At 32.2% G+C, this 20,037-nt stretch overlaps 1 protein-coding gene across 3 annotated transcripts in view; it reads right to left on the bottom strand.

Annotated features, from left to right (window-relative positions):
- The window catches only part of LOC118193907 (ATP-dependent translocase ABCB1-like), a 379,421-nt gene that overhangs the window by 32,243 nt on the left and 327,141 nt on the right, over positions 1 to 20,037 (bottom strand). For 2 of the 3 annotated variants that reach the window (XR_015039173.1, XM_085809733.1), the window contains exons 21-23: positions 19,772 to 19,872; positions 16,842 to 16,982; positions 5,418 to 5,574 (exon numbers count right to left, since the gene is read on the bottom strand). Coding sequence is in view for 2 of the 3 variants with exons in the window: in XM_085809733.1 (XP_085665859.1) it covers positions 5,418 to 5,574; positions 16,842 to 16,982; positions 19,772 to 19,872 (399 nt within the window). In the remaining variant the exon portion in view is untranslated. The remainder of the gene's footprint in view (positions 1 to 5,417; positions 5,575 to 16,841; positions 16,983 to 19,771; positions 19,873 to 20,037) is intronic. The other variant, XM_085809734.1, reaches the window with a different exon arrangement.

Genomic DNA, 20,037 nt, shown 5'->3' with positions numbered 1-20,037 from the left:
AGGAAATGAACTCAAATGCGCTGTGTTGACTTCAAAAATTTTAGATTCTAGAGATACGATTATCACTGAACTGAAAGCTGATCCTGAATTTGGAAATATCTATGCATATTTGAAAGACCCCGAAAGCTTTGAGCACACAGATATCGATGCGATAAGAAATAGAGCAGAAAACTATGAAATAATAGATAATTTATTATTTTATACGAAAACAACAAACGAAAATCTCGAGTACAAACCAGTCATCCCAGCCTCGCTTCGATTAAGCATTTTGAAGGAATTACACGACGCGAAAACAGCGGGTCATTTAGGGGTCAGAAAGACTTTAAAAAGGGTACGCGAGGCGGTATATTTCCCGCAATTATACAAAATAGTAACGGCGTATGTCAGGTCCTGCAATCAATGTCAGTTAATAAATGATATTAATTACAGCCCGGCCGGGTACTTAAATAGCATTCGCGCTACATTTGCGAATGAAATTTTAGGCATAGATCTTCTTAGTCCCTTCCCCCAGAGCGAGTTAAATAAAAATCGTTTTCTTTTAGTAATAGTAGATCATTTTTCAAAATGGACAGAAATTGTTCCACTTAAACGCGCGTCAGAAAAAACAGTCGCAGATGCATTCTTACACAGATACATTTTAAAATACGGTGCACCGATAAAAGTCATTAGCGATAACGGAAAACAATTCATTAGTCAAATATTTGAAAGCATATGCAATGGACTTGGCATACGCCATATCAAAATGGTTCCGTATAGACCACAGGCAAACATAGCAGAAAGAGTGAATAAAAACATAGTAAAAATAATTCGCAGTTACGTGAGCACACATCACAAGCGCTGGGATGGCTACATAAATGAATTAGCTTATGCTTTAAGAACGGCAAATCACGATACTACGGGAAAAACCCCAGCAGAATTATTTTTAGGCCGAAAGTTAATTACGCCTTTAGATAAATTATTCTTTGTGCAACAAAGAGAGCAATAGTTTAAACAGAAAGATGTGCAAAAACTTATTGATCAGGCGCTTAAAAGAAAGCAGAGCAAGAAATAAGCAAAAAGCGTATTATGATAGAAAACGCCGTGAAGCAGATTTTAAAGTTGGGGATAAAGTATTGAAGCGGAAATTTTCTTTATCAAGTGCCCCAGACAATTTTACGGCAAAGCTAGCTCCAAAATTTGAAGGCCCCTATGTAATTCAGGAAATCAAAGGAGTCGTATTATACCTTAAGAACGAGAGAGGGGAGATCTGTAAAGCAAGTCCCGACCAGGTGAAAAAATACTATAATCCAAATGATTTTGAAATCCTTAAAAGTTTCTTGCAGGACTCAAGTCTAAACGAAGTAGAAGGTCCAGAGACTGCAACAACTATTCCACAACCCAAGAAACGGAGCCCTTCTACAACCCGGACGACGGTACCAAAAAGAAAAAATAAAAACTTTCAAACTCCAGCATTTAAGAAAAACAAGAGTGCAGATGCACCGCGTAAAGAAACCGTGGTAAAGAGGAAAACACCACCTAAAACGTATCGCAGGAGAAATTATACATCAAGGAGAACGCTCCCAGGGCCAGAGAGTCAGGTGCCAGCAAGGTCGCCGTTCCGGAAACTGAAACGGCAACAGGAGGAACGAAAATACCGGGAACAACAGAAGAAATTCAAGAAGTACTCCAGACCGGAGGACGTCAAGACCAGCCGTCCAATGGAAAAACGGAAACGACAACAACCCGACGATTACTCCGCCAAGAGGCCAGCATGCAGAGGACGCAAAAGAAAAACTAATGTGGACGACACTCGGAGGTCAGTAAGGAGAAGATTGACGTCCATGAAACCTATAACTTGGGAACAATATTGCCAGAAAAGAATGACGGAGTTTCAATCTTCGAAAACTCAAAGATAAGTTAAAATCTCTATAAATTTTTTTTTCTTTTGTTCCGAAATGTTATGCATAAGTACGAAGTTCTATGTTTTGACGAAAGTCAATATGTCTCGGTTGAGACTTAGTTTTGTTTTACTTTATTTTAGCTAAGGCAAAAGTATTATTTTCTTTAAGTATAAAAGCTAAGAACAAGCATTTTCTGTTGGTCAAAAGACTAATTCTGTTATGTTAAAGCCAAAATTTGGCCGAAGATAAAAATAACTTCGTATTCTTGTATTAATAAGAATTTTAGTTTCAGTGCCGCCAGCTTGGCGAAGAATGAGTAAAGTAAAAATTTATTTTCTCTTATTCATTTTATGGTAAATTGTAAAAATCATATGTATTAAAATTTTGTAAATGTACGTAAATACTTGAATGTTATGTAAAAGCAGAATTTAGTCTAGAAGCATAAAATTTTAGATGCTAAAAGTAAAATGCTCAAAAGCAATGAATTCAAAATTTAAGTATTAAACTGTAGATAAAGTCATGCTTTAGAGCGAAAGCCTGCATGTTTAAAGATGAATGAGGGGGAAGTTAGAATGAATGTGTTTTGTAGGGTTCTCCACCTACACTTGAATTTCTAAGAATGTTAAAGTAGCTCATCGAGTTGTAGAATGTGGAGTAAGGTGTGTCTATTTGGTCGTTGAATTCTAACAAATCATGGTGGTTAGGGGAAGTGTTGTAAGACTAAAACACGAATATTCCCGTTTGACACCACACATGGTGAAGAGCCAGGGTAAAGTTAAATTAATGCTTGAAAAATTGAATGAATGTGAATTAAGCAATAACTAAGGAAAACGAATCGTTTAAAAACAAAAATTTATTTAGTGTCAAGAAAGTGTAATTTATAATGTATTTAGAAAGATACTGATACTTATTCCTTCCAGATGCTGGAAGGAAAAGAACAAGATTGATTGATGAAGTCCAGGAAACGTTGCTGTAAGAAGAGAGATTTATAAGTATCAACAGAAATTTAGTATACAAGTTGTTACATAAGATTTTTTTTGTGTGAACGAGGCTCTCGGGAGTTAGTTCAGAATTATAGAAACTTTCAACAGGTCGTTTGTAGGACCTGCTTCCAAGTTTTCCAAATTCTGGCAGCGGCAAATGTAGGGTTTATATTTATTTTAACTAACATTTATTTTAAGTTTAAACTATCTTTCCTGTCAAGCCTTACTTTCGCCTGGAACTGCCAATGCCAGAGTATGTAAATTTTAGTAGAACGCGCAAGGATTCAAATTATCAGCGGAAGTATTCTGAGTTAAATAGAAAGGAAACGAGTTCAAGGTGTGCTGTTCGTACTTCACGAGCGCGGAGGTAGTTAGCCAGAAATTGAAGAACCCCGCGTTTCGGCCTGTGTGCTTGCCTTGGAGAATTGTTAATCATTCATAGGGATATTCAAAGTTAGCTGAATTAGCAGCGGTATTGTAAAACGCGGTGAGGTTAGTTACTTTTAGAAAGCCTCGTAGTTAGAGTCTTGTTATTAGTTTCTTTTCAGGTTCTTATTTTTATTTTACCGCCGAGTTGGCGTAGTTTGTGAGCGTCAAGAGCACGCACTTGTAATTTATTACGTTGAATAAAAAGGGACTTAAACCCTTAGCAAGACTCTGTCATTTATCCAGTTTCAACAGTCACCTCTTGGTTGCGTGCAAGTTGGAGGCGCGCAACTCTACAAGTGAAAGCAAATCCATGTCAAACACTCTTAACCAACCTTTGTCGACCATCCAAGAACATTTAAAGTATAATGGAAAAATTAGCAAAGCAGGTGTTTGAGCCCCCCATAATCTGTTCGAAAAGAACAAAGCCAACCTATCCATCACATGCCACGTATTGCTTCAACGCACTATACAGAACCGTTTTTTGATCGTTTGATTAGTGGAGCCAAAAAGTAAGTCCTATATGATAATCGAAAACTCAAAAGGCAGTTTTAATAGGGGTTACATAGGGTTTACATCCCGAAAAGGCGCTTCTGGGTGTTTGATGGAGTATTCGCGGAATTGTTCATTTTGAATTGCTGAAACCTGGAAAAATTGTTAATGTAGATCTTTATTGTGAACAATTGGATCTAGTGAACCAATCTTTAATCGAAAAATATCTGGCGATTGTCAACGGAAAAGGCATCATTCTGGAACACGACAATACAAGACCGCACTATGCAAGACGAACACTGGAAAAATATAATGAATTGGGATGGGAGGTTCTGCCTCACACGCCATATTTGCCCGATATCGCACTCTCGGATTTCCATTTATTCCGATCCCTACAAAATTTTCTTAGTGACAAAAAATTTGAAAATTTGGATGATGACCAAAATGCCATCTTGAGATATTTTACTCAAAAGCCAATTGATTTTTATCGGTCTGGGATTGAAATCGGCAGACTAGACGGCAAAAGGTTGCTGATAACAAGGTTGATTATACTATCGATTAAAAATAAAAACTTGTTACAGATTTATTTGTTTGAATTTAATGTAAGAAAGCGACATTACTTTCCGGTCCCGCTAATATAATTTATAGCTCAGCAGATTCTTTTGTTGCCACCAAAACATGAAAATTACAACAACATCGATAGTAAGGAATAAGAGAGCAGCAGAAACTTATATTCATAGCAATCTTGATGTTCTGCAATATTCTGATAATGCTATCTGCTGTATAAGACTTAGCATAGTTTTGTCAGAAGTGGACATTTTTGAATAGGACGAATATCCATTGATGAATCTCAATGGTTTAAGTTTTCTATGGCCAGAATTAGAATACAATTCACTTTTGATACAAAATTCAGTTTGACGTGCCATGCTTGATACTCAGCACACTTAATTTTGACAGCAGATGGCAACTAATTTTCACAATACTCACTAACTAGTAGCATGCACCATTTGTTTCGTGGTAAATTTATAATACCTTGTTCCTATTCTCTATCTGCATCTCATATTTGTTATAAAGTTAGAAGTTACTTTCTGTATCAAGCATATATACAGAAACTAAAATAGCTTGATAATTAAAAAAGAAATTAATGTCCTAAAAATTATAAGTTGATATAATATGTATACTTGACAATAATTCTAGCATTAAGTAAAAAAATGATCTTGGCAGTGACATATATTTCCTGATCACGTCACAGATGCTTCAAAATAAATATAAAAGAGATTAATATTACAGATGAATAGAAAAGAATGGATTTGGTTTAGCATTTGCTTGGTCTGTTGTTGTTCACTTACACTATGGCAAAGCAAACTAAACATTATGCAAAGGGGTGAATGCCTTCATGGAGGTCCTTCTAGGGGAAAATGGCTCATATCCACGTTGAACATGGTGAAAACCGTGAAAACGCCCATGCCAGGATTTGAACCCTAGTTTAACTGCCAGTGCACAGCAAATGCTCGGCTGCTATAGCAAGCAGGTTTAACATTTGCATCTTTTAGTATGTGCCAATGAGAAAAACTAAATTCAGATATATTATGCAAAATGTTACTGCAAAATACAGTAAATTATGAAAAACACTTACTGGTTTGAAGCCTCCTTTGCTAGTAATGTCAATTTTTGGAACAATTCCAATAAGATGAAAAACAAGTCCAGCTGACAGTTTTGCTTTGGTGTAATCAGGAAGATATGATGTCCACTGTCCTGCAGAGACAGCACTGAATGCCATGGCAAAAAATACTCTAATAAAATAAAGAACATTTTAAAGCCAAGCATACTATCTGCATTTTACTGTGCTGCTATAAGTAAATGAAACTGTTTTACAAAACAAATAACAACTGAAAATAGGCATAAAATTTTGAACATGTTAGGTTAGTACAATATGGGAAAGAGCATGAGTGATATTTGCCTAGCAGAAGGGATGCCTTTGTGGATGATTTTTCAAAGGAAACTCTATCATATTCACTTTGCAGATGGGTAAAATTATGAAAACCAGCCCGTTTGCTCCCAGCAAATCAAATGCTGGGAGATCAAACTCCCAGCATTCAGTGGCCTTAAACGCTTGGTGGGGCTAAAAACTTTGAACAGTTAATCTAATCAACATGCTAATTTGCATCAGTTTCTTTTCCAAAATTTCAATTCAGAAATCAGAATTCAAAAATTTTTAGAGCAAAAATGAAAATATTAAAAATCGATAAATTTTTAAGAAAACAAGCAACTTCCCCCCAAAAAGGCCATGATAATAAAATGAAATCGTAATTAGCATAAAAGTTTTCAAAACAAGACTGTTGAACAATAATAATCAAATTATTTTTCACACTGTAAAGGTAAAAAATTAACCTTAAGAGGCTCTTAAGTATTGCTGCTGTTGTAACTTATCAATCATTTATCCAAGTTGCCATTAATTATGGAACAGTTAAAAAAACTGAAAGGAAGTGGAAAAAAAACTACAAGATTAACTTTGATGGAATTTGAAGAAAATATAAATTACATTATCAATTATAAAATGATACTCCCCTAAGAAAAAATATTTAATAGAAGAATATTTTTCATCAAAAAATTAGCTTAAAAGCTTCTCCAAAAATAAGGTACGAAAATGCAATAATCCCTATTCAGTATCTGAATAGGGAGTGTGATTACCTTTTACAATAATGTTCTGTATTTTGAAGATGCCATTCAATTCAGCACAAGTTACTGACAAAGACTTCATTAAAGGGTAAGAGTTTTTCAGTGTGACTGACTGGCAGCTGAAGAACAGTAACACGTTCTTCTGCAATGTCTTACATATGAACAATCAGACTTTATGTTCAGAAATTAAATTGATCAAATAAATGCACACAATGGTCCCCTTTTACACTGTTGTTTCACTAATTGATTTCTGTCTAGGTGAAACATCTTTCCAGGTCTGTGCAGAGATACCAATAAAGATCCAGGACATACTCTACACTTCTGACCACAGAGTACTCGACACTTCTGACCATTTGTTCCAGTAATAATTACAAATGAATACATATATTTTAACTCTAATATGCTTGACCTCAAGGATCTGCTTGTACACCTTCATAAGAAAAGATCACACACAACAAAAGAAAAGCACAGACAGCCAAAAGTACTTGTATGGAAATGGGACTAGAACCTCACTTTCTTGGAAGCAATTAGTGGAGTAAACTATTCAGTCTTTTTTTCAGAGTGAGTCATCATTGATGGACAAGGGGAGGATAGCTAGAAATGATAATAAATAAAGTATTTCAGATTTGGCAAACGGTATGAAACATTATTGTACTTCGGATGATCACAAAATAAAACAGACATTGTAAAATAAATTATTTCAAGCTATTGCAAATCAAAAGTAGGCAACAGGATGCAGTTACGTGAAGCTTTTCAATGTCACTATTAACAATTTGAAGCACAGCTACAGCTTTCAAATCAATGTTGTAATGACTTCATTCTATCTTCACAAACACACAAATGCTTAATAAAATGTGTTGTCATCGATTCCTTTCTTTACAGTGAGAATGGCACTGATTACACAGATTTGCAACTTTTCATGAGACAATAGCATAGTACATGTATAGCAATACTTTAGATAGTTCAGGTACTCGATTCTCCAATATTTCAGAGTGCTTCAAACAGGACTAATTGAGCAGACTTTAGCAATACTTTAGGTAGTTCAGGTACTCGATTCTCCAATATTTCAGAGTGCTTCAAACAGGACTAATTGAGGAACTAAATATGTTCAAAAAGAATGGTAACTGGTTTTAAAAAAATTTTCTCTCCCAGTTTTTCAGTATACCAAACATCACTAATAAATTCAAATGTCTTTATTTAAAATAATTTTTAAAAATGCATGTTTTTCATAATTGATTATTTATTCTGTAAAAATTGCAATATTGATTGATGTCTGCACATTTTTCTTCTTTGGCCTTTTCTTATCATGTATTTCTTATAACAACAAATTGCATTATTTATTGTTTATCAAATTGTAAGGTTACATTTAATATTAGGATTAACTTCCACAATATGCTCTGTCAAGATTCTAACCATTTCATTAATTTTGGCTAATTATTCAGCTGTTAATTCTCATGTTGGCACCTCAATTCAGTCATTATTATCCGAGTTGTTTTCCCATTCTTCGTTAAGTCCATTATTCAACTACATTAATAAGTGTGGCATTAGCTAGTGAACTGGAGTTTGATTTAATGCACTCTATAACATTGATGAAATGTAATGTACTGAAACAAAGTTACTGTCCAATTTCCGTTGTACTATTAATGACATCAGCAAAATTAGCTCCAAAACAAATGAAATCTTATGTACGATGTGGAGCCATATGTTTCTATACGGCCATCAAAAGGCTTACCATTTACTCATGCCATGCTTCATCTATTTTAAGTAACATTTTCAATATTGTAATACTTCCAAAATTCTGTTAAAGCAGGCACATTTTCTCCTGTTATAGCTTGGGAAAACGTCAGTGCAAATATAGGCCTTAAATCATGTGATGACATTTTAATCCCTTGGGTTAACCATAAAGTCATATATGATGAAAGAAATGTTATCTGTACATTTTCATTCAACTCACACACACCAAGTGAATTACCAGAGGGATTATCTAAAACCAAGAAAATTCTTAAAATATCCATTTTATTTGCAATAAAAGTCTATTGTAAGGCTAAAACAGTTGGTGAACCAGTCTTCAAATAAAACTGCGCTGATGCATTCTTCTAAAACACATTCGCTGCCATCTATGAGAATACTTGCAGTTGGCAAACTGAGCTTACTTGCCAACTAAGAGATAATGTGTTATTAATTGCCTTATCTAAATCACCGAGTATGAGTGCTGCTTTAAAAAGTGCATGCAATGTTTAGGTGTTTGAAGTACAGAAAGGGACTAAAAGTGCACCTGGTGTACTGAAATTTATAATTTATTTTTTAAAATGTAGATATAATAACTAAACGTTTGGAAAACAAAATCCTATTTTTTTCTTTCTTTTATTCACTTGGGAAATATTATAAACTGCCTGCTCAAATTTCTTGTTTACTGACTTGTGTAAGACTAATGGAAAATAACCTATTGCACATGCAGGAGTTTTGTGTGGATATGCAAATGGGTGAATATTGCTTATTTAGTTCCAGGTTTTCTCATAGTTGACACAGCAAAAGCACTATTTCAAATGCCAACGACAAGTACACCTGTGTGAATTTATTTAGTACTAAAAGTAATATGTTATACTGATATTTAAATATAAAACAGCATAAAATAATTTAAAAGCATAAACATGTAGATAGTATCCTGGTGCTTGTAAATAGATGCAGCAAATCAGCTTTGGCAGCATACATGTTAAATGACTACAACACCAGGGGACTGGAATATGTATCATATCATGTAACTTTAAAACCACATAAAAATAAGCAAAATAAACATAGACTTGATTATATAAGCATGAAAAATGCAACTGAAAAGATTTCAGTCTCGTGGAAGCGAGTAACATCAGTGAAAATAAAAGCAGTATGGAAGAAAATTCTGCTTTATTGCATAACTAATTTTGTTGTATGTAGTCAATAAATGGTCACACATGGTAATGAAATTTTGGCTCCTCACCATGAATTAGGTCTCATTGAAGTAGATTTGGCAAATGTGCATGAACTGATGAATTCACATCAAGAAAAGTTGGGCAATAGGAATCTCACTGATACCAATCAACAGTGAGCATATGACTTTGCTAATGCCACCCGATGAAAGAAAATTATAACCAGAGGTGAAAGAAGTTGGTTGTAGAAAATATTTTATACAACTGAAGAATTCAAAAGACAAATTACAGACTTGAAACCAAATCTGAAAAGACGTATTCAAATTTACCACATGATTGACAATACACTGAGTAGCAATAATGAAAAGTATAAAGAAAAAAGAAAACAAAAGGGTTCAAACTAATTTAGATTTTTTGTCAATATGTACACACATACATATATATATATACATATATGAAATTTTACATATTACTTCTTTTAATTTTATATAAACAGTTAAACAGAAAATACGCATATATATGTAAGATGAGAGAAATAGTGAGATAAAGTATAGTATTTTATACATTTGCATACTTAAACAATGCAAATTTATTTTAGAGAGCATTCCACACAGATCAACTAACTGTGTTAAATGAGAGATTTCTGCCCGTCCAGTAATATTTTACTGCGAATATGCACACTCATCATTGAAAAATGCACAAAGCTTTGGCATGAATTTGCTACAGCTAGTAAAAGCTCATAAAATACTTCCAATTTCTATTAGAATGGACTGTAGTAAAGTCCCTTTACACTCTAGTCTGTTTAGAAGTTAATCACATGTATTGATTTCTTGTACCGAAGTCTTAGCTCTAAGCCTCCTTCATTGAATGTGCAATATATGCTTAGACACCATTTCCCCAATCCATCAACAAAATCAGATATTAGAGGCTCATATTCAGTCAATATGCTGCATCTGAATGAGTATTGTATGCACGAGTAACATAACGATGATACTCCATGACAATTAATTCGGGAAATGATACAGATTTCTCCCTTGGAAAAAATGGCTATTTCAAAATTTTTTGTATATATTTAGGGCATGAAATAATAATTCATTTTAAATATCTCTTCTTACCTCGCTAATTAGGGCCAATTTACAAGTAAGGTCTTCAAATCTTACTCTCATTTCATATATATATGTGTGTGTGTGTGTGTGTGTGCGTGCGTGTGTGTGTGAATCCACTCATTTTAAAATACATCACTGTGAAACATTTAGCCGCTAATATTCTATCAATAGGCAGTTAAAAATGGGGATTTTGAGACAGAAAGATTTAGCGATATAGTACTTGTGGCAGTTTTGCAAATTTTCAAAAAATTCGGAAAATTGTCAAGATGATCAGTTCATGCTACGAAAATATAAAATGATAAATGAAAAGATCAAAAGCAAAAGATATTTTTGCTATCAATACACAACAACTTAAAATGAAAGGTTGAAAAAAGTAATGAAATTTAACTTTTAAAAAAACTAAGGCAGAATAAAAGAATTTTGGAAATAATGTATCTTACTATAAAACGCTACCTCATATTGTAGTCATTTCAGAGAAGTACTGAGTAGTAGACTTTTATGTGAAGATAAATGTACTGGCTCTAGATTGAACGTATAGAACAAATAAAGCTGTAAAAAATATCAAAGATGTAATTTGTTTACAATACAAGCCAAGCATCTGCAGAGTGGTAAAACTGTTGAATGCAAATAATGCCATAGGGGTTCAAATTCCAACAACACGGTAGAACGAGTTTTTTCCCTCATGGGAAATGTAAATGAGACATTTTTCTCAAAAAAGTTCTTTTCCTTTTTTAATAATCCCCAAATTCTTAACCTGTGTATCATTATTTGGTGAAACATGTTTTACATTCAGATGTGGTAACTGATTCATTTTTTGAACCAGTTTCTTCAGTTTACGAAGCAGATATTTCTACTTCTTCGCCAACTATAATGCTGTCTAGATTTTTCATATTCTTCTACAATCTCAGAAATCAAAATTTTTAATTTAATAGCCTTTTGCATAAAGTCTATTAATTCCAAATCAGGTAATTTAAAGTGTAGAGAATCTGATTATAATTAACTTCAAAGGACAGACTACAATGTTTTGCAGCAAGAAACTCACATAAATATTTTTTAGATTTTGGGCTACTGAAAGAAGAGAATTCTTTATGTGCAGCATACCCTGACAGAAAGTTGAAATTTTGTAGGTAAAATCCATATTTATTTATTTCATTTTATTATTTTATCTGGAAGAATTACTGCATCAGTAAGGGCCTACTTTTTTTGAGTGAAGAGAATTTACTGCATTTTCCCCCCTCCTCAAACTATTTAATTTTCAAATAAGTGCAGAGGGCAATTTTGCTGAAAACTTATGATTTTTTTTTTTTTTTTTTTGTAAAATATTGGAATTATTGGTAATATATTGAAAATTGAAACTTCGTTTGCTCATCTAGAAGAATAGACTGTTAAAATAATAAACTCCTGAACTGAAGTAAATAAGAAATTAAAAATTTACAAATTTAAATTTATTTAGTGGTACTGTAGCTACTGAGGAGACTTTATGAAATCCTAAACTTTTGCGAAAATGTTCAGAAAGTTCATCACTGGTGATCAAAAACTCTATATTTAACAGTTTTTTATTATCTGTATAATATCAGCAGCTTTTTTTTATAATTATATATTTCTAGATAAGTACATTCTTAAAATTTTTTAAAGAAAAATTGAGACTTCGAGGTTGGAAGACCTACCTTTTTCATAAAACAGATGAAATACTCCTTTATTGACTTCATGATCAAATTTGACAGAGATTGCAGTACCACAGGAAATTACCAAGAATTTAGTTACTTTACCTCATTTAATGAAGTAAATTCAACAGGTAGTCAGGGTATAAATATAAAAAGTTAACAGAACAGTTTTAACTCTTTGAAATCCAGACCCTTCACTAACCTGTATCCTCAAAACCCCGAACCGCCCGAAATACTTTTCCAGTTTCACAGCAATTCCCTTCCCTCCCCGTCCATTAACACAGAAAATAGGTGTGAAGATTTCAAATGACATCCTTTGTATTTTCTAGCAAAGTTTCCATTAGTCTTTAACCCCGTTCTTTATAAACCCATTCTGAAGGTCAGACCAACAAGCCTTTCTAGCAAAGTTTCCATTAGCCTTTATGGCTTTGTTATGATCACGACTGAGATTTTGTTTACTTCCGTTATTTTTATACGAAGGAATAAATTGATTAAAAATAAATATAATCCTTAAATTTTTAAACTGCACTTTTATTGCTGTTAAAGCTTAAAAGCACACTGTACCAAAAAAGAATCAAAAACGAACTGCCACAAGCAACCAAAAGGTAAGAAACCTCTTAGGACAAGAAGTTTGCAGTAAACTGATACAATGCATTTTGGGAAACTGCAGCTGCTACGGCATACCTTAAGGGGAGGGAAGAAAACAAGATTGCAAAGTCGGACTTTTCGGTTATCTCAATGAAGCCCGTGTGAGGCGGATTGGTCGTGAAAGTGTTAAACAATAGATCTTATATATCACAGACACCAGTGTTTTTGGCTAAAAGTCATGTAATGAATTATGGACTACACATATAATTTCTATTTATCCTTCTTGTTTCCCAGTGAATCAGGAAATAAAACAAATAAATCGGTAAATCAGGGCTCCTTTGACACATTTTTGTCTTCACTCAAGAAACAATTATCCTCCAATATAATAAATGTATCCTTAAGCCTGGGAGTAATTTTTGTTACCAGATTTCATATCTATTAGCCAGATGACAACAGCAGCAGCAAAATAGCAGTTTATTGTTCTCAGAACTGATGAAACTTTTTATATTATTTATGCTTTTAAAACAATGAAGAAAATATTTTGATGGCTTCAAAACTCAAGCTCCTATTATATTTATTACTTCTTGGGAAAAAAATCAAAAATTCTATAAGAGGCTCTAGTTTTTTGTATATTCTTAACATAGTAAGAAAGAAATGAAGTGAGTGGAAATTGGAAGAGCAGTATCTTATTTGCAAATGACATGCAACCAACAATGGCTTTCGTTTGCATCGCACACACATACACATGCATGTTTTATTGTTATATATGTGGCATACATTTTAAAGCCCTTTATATCTACGCATTTGCACAAGGGACTATCAAATCCATACAAAAAACATCATAGTATTCATGTGCAAGAATATACCCTACAATTTTTATTGTGAAATTCTATCGTTCACAATAATAATAATAATAAAAAATTAGACAACAGATTTCAGTTTTAAAAGGATGCTGTCTTGTTAAGCAATTCCATCTAAGAATTTCAGTTACTAACAGTATTTGACTGAAATCCACTACCTATAATTAACCTCAAAAAGAGCCAAGCGGCACACAGGATATGCCATTCACAACAAGTTTTTTAACTATAGTCTAGAAACAAACAATGTGACTTTGAAGCCTTTTCTATTATACAAACTGGTAGTCACATGTGAGTGCAGGCAAAGCAAAGAGGAAGCAGTATAAAATGAGTCCTTTTGGGTAAGGAGGAGAACAGCTTTTCCCATATAAATAAACTTAGTTCTGAATGCAGTTACAAATGATTAAATAACAAAGAAAAAAAGATTAAAGCTGTAACATTCTTTAAATTTCCTTTGGAAATTTTGACGACAACTTCTGAATGACAATTGCCAGTTATATGCAATATATAAATTACATTTTTTGCAACAGTTTCCATTAAGTTATATGAGCATATTTCTGATAATCTTCAAATTTTGCATTAAAAACAATTTATTTGCTACAATTCAAAAATTAAGTTTAAAGGTTCAAGTTTTATATACTCATCTGTGTTTATTTTGATAAAGGTCATTGTGACAAAAGTGGTAGTATTAGTTTAATTCTACCCTTTAGAATCTGAGATGCATTTCATTGTTAGGAGATCCTAAAATATATCTAAGCACAGCCCCAAATACAATGACACACTGTAATGCTTAATCTATTACACTTATCAATGATAAACTTTTATTGCAACACTGACTCAGAATAGTATTGGGACACAGGAAATATTCAATTATTCAATAGCAAATACTCAGCTATTATTCCAAAATTGAATATTTTTCTTTTGTTTTCTTTGTCTGAATAGAATGTTAAACATGTTATGATGAATATATTAAATAACACTAATAAATAAATAATATATTTTAAATATCGTGTCCTTCAATATGAAATTTAGGTTAAAAAAAGGTATTCTGGAACTGTGATAATAAAAACCCCATTTATCTGAGACTTTTCTTGTAAAATACCTGTAAGAAGTATTTTTAAATTTGGAAAAGGCGAAGTTTAATGTTGAGGAGCTATTTGGTTAATATGAGTCAGAAAAGTTCTGAGATTTCTATTGACATGAAAAAATTTATAATTTTTCATTAGAAACATTGGAAATTTTTGAGGAAAACAGAATTATTAAATGTAAGTAAATCTATTCATAATATAATTATAATATATCATGAAATAAATCTGATTGAAAACAAAATATAAACATTGCATCCAAGGCATTCAGCTGATCATTAAGAAAAATGGACTATTGGAAATTTTCTTGTATTCCCAAAATCAGTGTAGTGAAACTGACTTTATAAGACTAACAATGTTTATTAGCATGTCTGCTAATGGAGAAATTGTTAGGAATATTTTTAGAAAATGTAACATTCATGGCTGAATAATTAGAAGAAAACAATTTCTAGAAAAGCGAATCGAAGGGTACAGTTACAGTTTGCTAAGTCCTATATTAAAAAGGCCTCAAGATTTTTGAAACTTATTTATAAATGTAGATGAAAGGAAATTCAAAATTTCTGGGAGTGAATGAAAGTAAATTATAGGGCAGAAACATAATTTTGACCTTCAAACAAAGAATCTCAGCCAGTTCTGAGGCCGTATGAGTGCTTGGGGCTTTGGAGATCTATATTTTAGTGACAGCAGGCTAAATGCAATTAAATATTTAAAAATAAAATTTGAATTGTAGTGCTAAAAATTGGGCATATTTTTATAGCACAGATTGCATAAAGACAAGGATCCCAAACATAATATTCTTATTTGCAAGATGCTGATTTTATACAATTATCTACATTAAATAAAAATATCTATGTACAGTCCAGACCTCCCTCCTACTAAGCATTTTTGGGTTAATTTGCAAGACAGAGTCCTAAGTTTAAAATTTCTACCAGAAATGACACAAAACTCACCACAGAATAGAAGGAAAAAAATAACCAGAAAAAAAAACATATGAAATTAATACCTAAAAGGCTCAGTGAAGAAAAGAAAACTACGACATTATTAAAATATGCTTTGGAGTTTTCTGAAAAATGTACATTTGCATGTCAAAATTTTTTGTTACTCTTTCATTTCTACACAGGGAATGTTTAATTTGATATTTATTTAGCATTATTATACATTAACTATATGTTATTTTGATTTTACTTAGCTCTAAGATATGACTTGTATGAAAAGCATCAAATACTTAATCATTTTTTCAAAAAAATGTTTGAAAGTTTGCTGTGCTCAAATACATTTTTTTGACTAAAATGTATAGGTTTTATAAAATTTTTGCACCTAAATTATAGAAAATGAAGGAAGTGGGTTATATTAAAATAAAAATACTGGCATTTTCCAGCTTAAGAAATTTTGCATATACATACATACCTGCTCTCAAAGAGTGAAATTTGTTTGAAGTGGAAAAAAAAACATTCTGAGAGGGTTGCTAAAGAAAAGGATGAATATGATGCCATGCAATGTTACTGTCTCATTTATGATGAAAGAGACAGAAAACCTATTCAGACACATTTAGACACTCATTTTCTTAGAAAGAATTCAGAAATTAGTATTCTTGGCTCATCTAAAAAACCAGCTACACCTATCACATGGCCAAATCATCACAAATGTTTCTTTTATTTATCAATCAGTTTGCAAAGAATAAGTCAGACACTGATTCACCCCTACCCATATAAAGATCTACTAGTCTCATCTTATCAACACATGCCTCAAAGCAAATATGACAGTTCAAGGTATGCATTGTACAATAAAGTAATTATTTACTTACTTATAATGTACTGCATTTAAAATGTATTATTTATTTGATTATTATTTTTAATTATTTCTTTAACAGTATTTGTGACACTTATCTCAAAAACATAGTTTGGAGATAAGCATAGCAAACCTCAAAAGATTTCATGAACAATTTCGTGGCACAATGGTCATTCCGAACATAAAGCGAGGACTCATTTGTAAAAAGGGAAGTGTCTGAATACTCAAATTCACAGTTTTATTTTCCTTTTACATGAACAACACGACATTTTTTTCGGAATAGATACAAAACTAAAAACACACTGACGCATAACAGATAAACGCTATAAAATACCAAAAGGACGATTCAAGTAACATAGAAAATTTGTAAAACAAATGGGGGGAAAATACCTGTAAACATTGACTGGAATCATTTCATTTCGAGCCACTAAATAAGCACCCATTCGAAAAGCAGCAGCATATGTAAAAAACATTATTGCTTGAGAAAAGGCATACGCTACAGCATAAACTTTGGCATTTCTTTTACTTTCCCTATACAAAGAAGACAGTAAAAACAGAAATGAAAAATAATAAGGTATACACATAAAAATTCAAATTAACATGATTTTCTAACCACAATATTTATTGATCTATAGCACAAAAAATCAAGGCTACATTGAACTGCTGATTGCTATACAGTTTAGGAATGTACATGGTGCAGAAACATAATGATCATACTATTGATCCTTGACCAATGCAAATATGAATTTTGCAGATCCCTGCAATAAATTTACAGGAGAATATTTGTGAAAACTTCAAATAATTTCATGTGAATTTTACACTCCAGAAACTTTAAAATTATTAAGAAATGTTAAGAACATTAAGTACCCGAAATGGATATTAGAGTATAATCTGTTTAATCATTTATTGCAATAAAATAGACTAAAACGTTAATTTTTAGAGTCAGGTATTACTGGTACATGTAAAATCTACACCAGTGGTTCTCGACCTTTTTTGCCCTATGCACCCCTTTCATCACTACTAGAAGATAACTCACCCCTTCCTTCCAAAACTTGAAAAATATATACATACATTCACTTAGATTTAGATTAGTTATTAAAATGTTTTATAAATTAAACAATAAACTGTATAGAAAATGTTGAAAAATATCAAAACTTGAATAAAAGTAGGTTTTTATATTCATGAACTAAAACTTGGCTAAATGAAACGTGACTGCATTTCCCTGAAACTATGAAATTGCTCAACTTTGAAAACCCCTTGTTTACACCTTTTGAAAACATGCACGGGAATTTTGATGTACAAACTGAAAGACATATTATTCACTTATAAACAAAAGATATAACTCGGGTATTTACAAATACATTAAAATAATGCAAATATATTCTTTTTCAGCTTAATATGTTATAAGAATGAAGTATTTATCACAGATAGAAAATACACATCAATTGATAGTTTATGCAATCACTAAGGCATCGGATCAACAACAGGCGAGTAATGCTGAAATCAAATTCCAAGTAAGTCAAAACATACTGGCAGATTTCAGCAGCTCAGGTGCTCGATGCTCCTACCTTTTATTATTCATGACTCAAATTTACTGCCAAAGATATCAAACCTTAGAAACTGCCACATAACGTTTTTCAAAGGACTTGCTTAATCTAATGAAGACTATTTCTGTTTGTGCGTGTCTGAGCGGATGTGAGTTTCACTTGTGGCTCACGTTGAATTGGTGGAATGCTACATTAGTAGTAGCAAGTCCACTTACGGAGTTAGGCCTCCACCTTTTCCAGGAAAGGAGGGTAATTTGGCTTGTTTTCTTAACTGGTTCGCTGGTTCTAAGGTATTTTCGAGTCCCCGGCCCTTCAGCTGCGCACTCGCAATGGTAAGTAGAATTTCTTCTAGACTACACCTTTAATCCCTAATTAACAAGTAATTTTGCACAGTGGGGGTCTAGTTCTGGTTGGTTGGTTGTTTCAAAAATATTTTTAAATGATATATAAATATATTACACATCGTTTAAAATAAGCATTTTAAAAGTGCAGCTTTAGGAAAGCTTATTTCCTTAAAAAAAAAAAAAAAAAATATATATATATATAAAAAATATATATACAATATCGCATGCCATCAGCAAACACAAGAACATTTCCCATAGCTAATCATTGTCTGTGACAATTATCACTTTGGAAAAAAAGAAGTGCACTAGCTTTTAAAGAAATTTAGCAAAAGCAGATTAATTCTCCTACTTCAGAACATGAAAAATGAAATTCTCAATAATGTCTTCAGGACATGTGTTTATACTTTCTTCACTGTATAATTAAAATTAAATACAATCTAAGGTTCAGTTTTGCTTAATTTTGAAGGTCAGAATTAATATGAAAATGGGAGGGAGGAAGAGGAGGGAATTGATTAAAACTGTAACTATTTAAGGTGATTTACACCATATGCTAAATTTGCTCATACTTTATTGATTACTAAATTTCAGTATTAAATTTATGAATGAAACCTGCCATTGATATGCAACTACATTAAATTTTGTTACACATAAATTAACAAGCTATAGGGAACCTATTTCTTATGCTTTTTTATCTTCATGCTTTTTATTAAAAAACAGTTTTAACTCACATAATTCAAAACTTCTGTAGTTTAATTTGCAATTTATATTCAGTTTGGTAAAGCCATTAATATAAAAGTGGTACAATTTTAAACTCCCCCTAAAAACCTGACACCTTTTTCAATAATATTTATGCAAAGTATTCATGCTGAACTACCACAATATGTGAACTACCACAAAGTAAATGACCACAAAGCAGTGCATATATTTCATTGTATACTGGCCAGAAAAGATACACAAGCGCAGACCTAAATATAGTAATTCTATCAAAAACTGATATTGTCTCATTTGAAGATTTTATATATTTAACTGAAAAAATTTAATTCCAGTTAACAAAGTGTAAATAAGTTGGCCAGTAAGCCATTATCATATGGAAATGCTGTAATGAAGTAAAATAACAGTACTTATCTCTTGTCTATGCTTTCAAAATCATGGTATAGAACTCATCAAGTATGTATAAACTGATCCCTGTTTTACTGCTTTCAAGTTAAGTATAGAGGACTATTAAAACATAAAGTGCACGATGTCTGCAGTTCAACCCTACCCAAAATCACATACATTAAAAGCTTGCAGTGTAATGAATAAATAAGCCCCTTTCTATACGGAATTCTACGTCCATAATGCTAAGAGTGTTAAAAGAAATCTGGTCTGTAATCTTAACTTTAAATACAACGATCTAGATTCAGTATATAGAAACTGCTCTAACACTTACATATAAGGAAGGAGGAGGTGACTCACATATCTTGTGAAAAACACTTCTTCTAGAGTAAGGCTCTGAACAGTTCTGATATTTTCAAGAGCTTCACATGCAACCTTCAAGAAAAAAAAAGAAAAATAGTAAATTTCAAATGTGCATTTAGTATATTATAATAATAAGAGAAAACAGCAAATTTTTATTAGAAAGGTATAGCGATTACATACGAAAATTTATTTGAAATTAAGGTATTTATAAAAAAAAAAAATAAATAAAAAAATTCT

This window comes from Stegodyphus dumicola, chromosome X2 (genome assembly GCF_044657685.1).
Source record: "Stegodyphus dumicola isolate Sdum_Otavi_A_Nest chromosome X2, ASM4465768v1".
In the NCBI taxonomy this organism is placed as follows: Eukaryota; Metazoa; Arthropoda; class Arachnida; order Araneae; family Eresidae; genus Stegodyphus; species Stegodyphus dumicola.
This window is presented reverse-complemented; position numbering and strand designations above follow the sequence as displayed.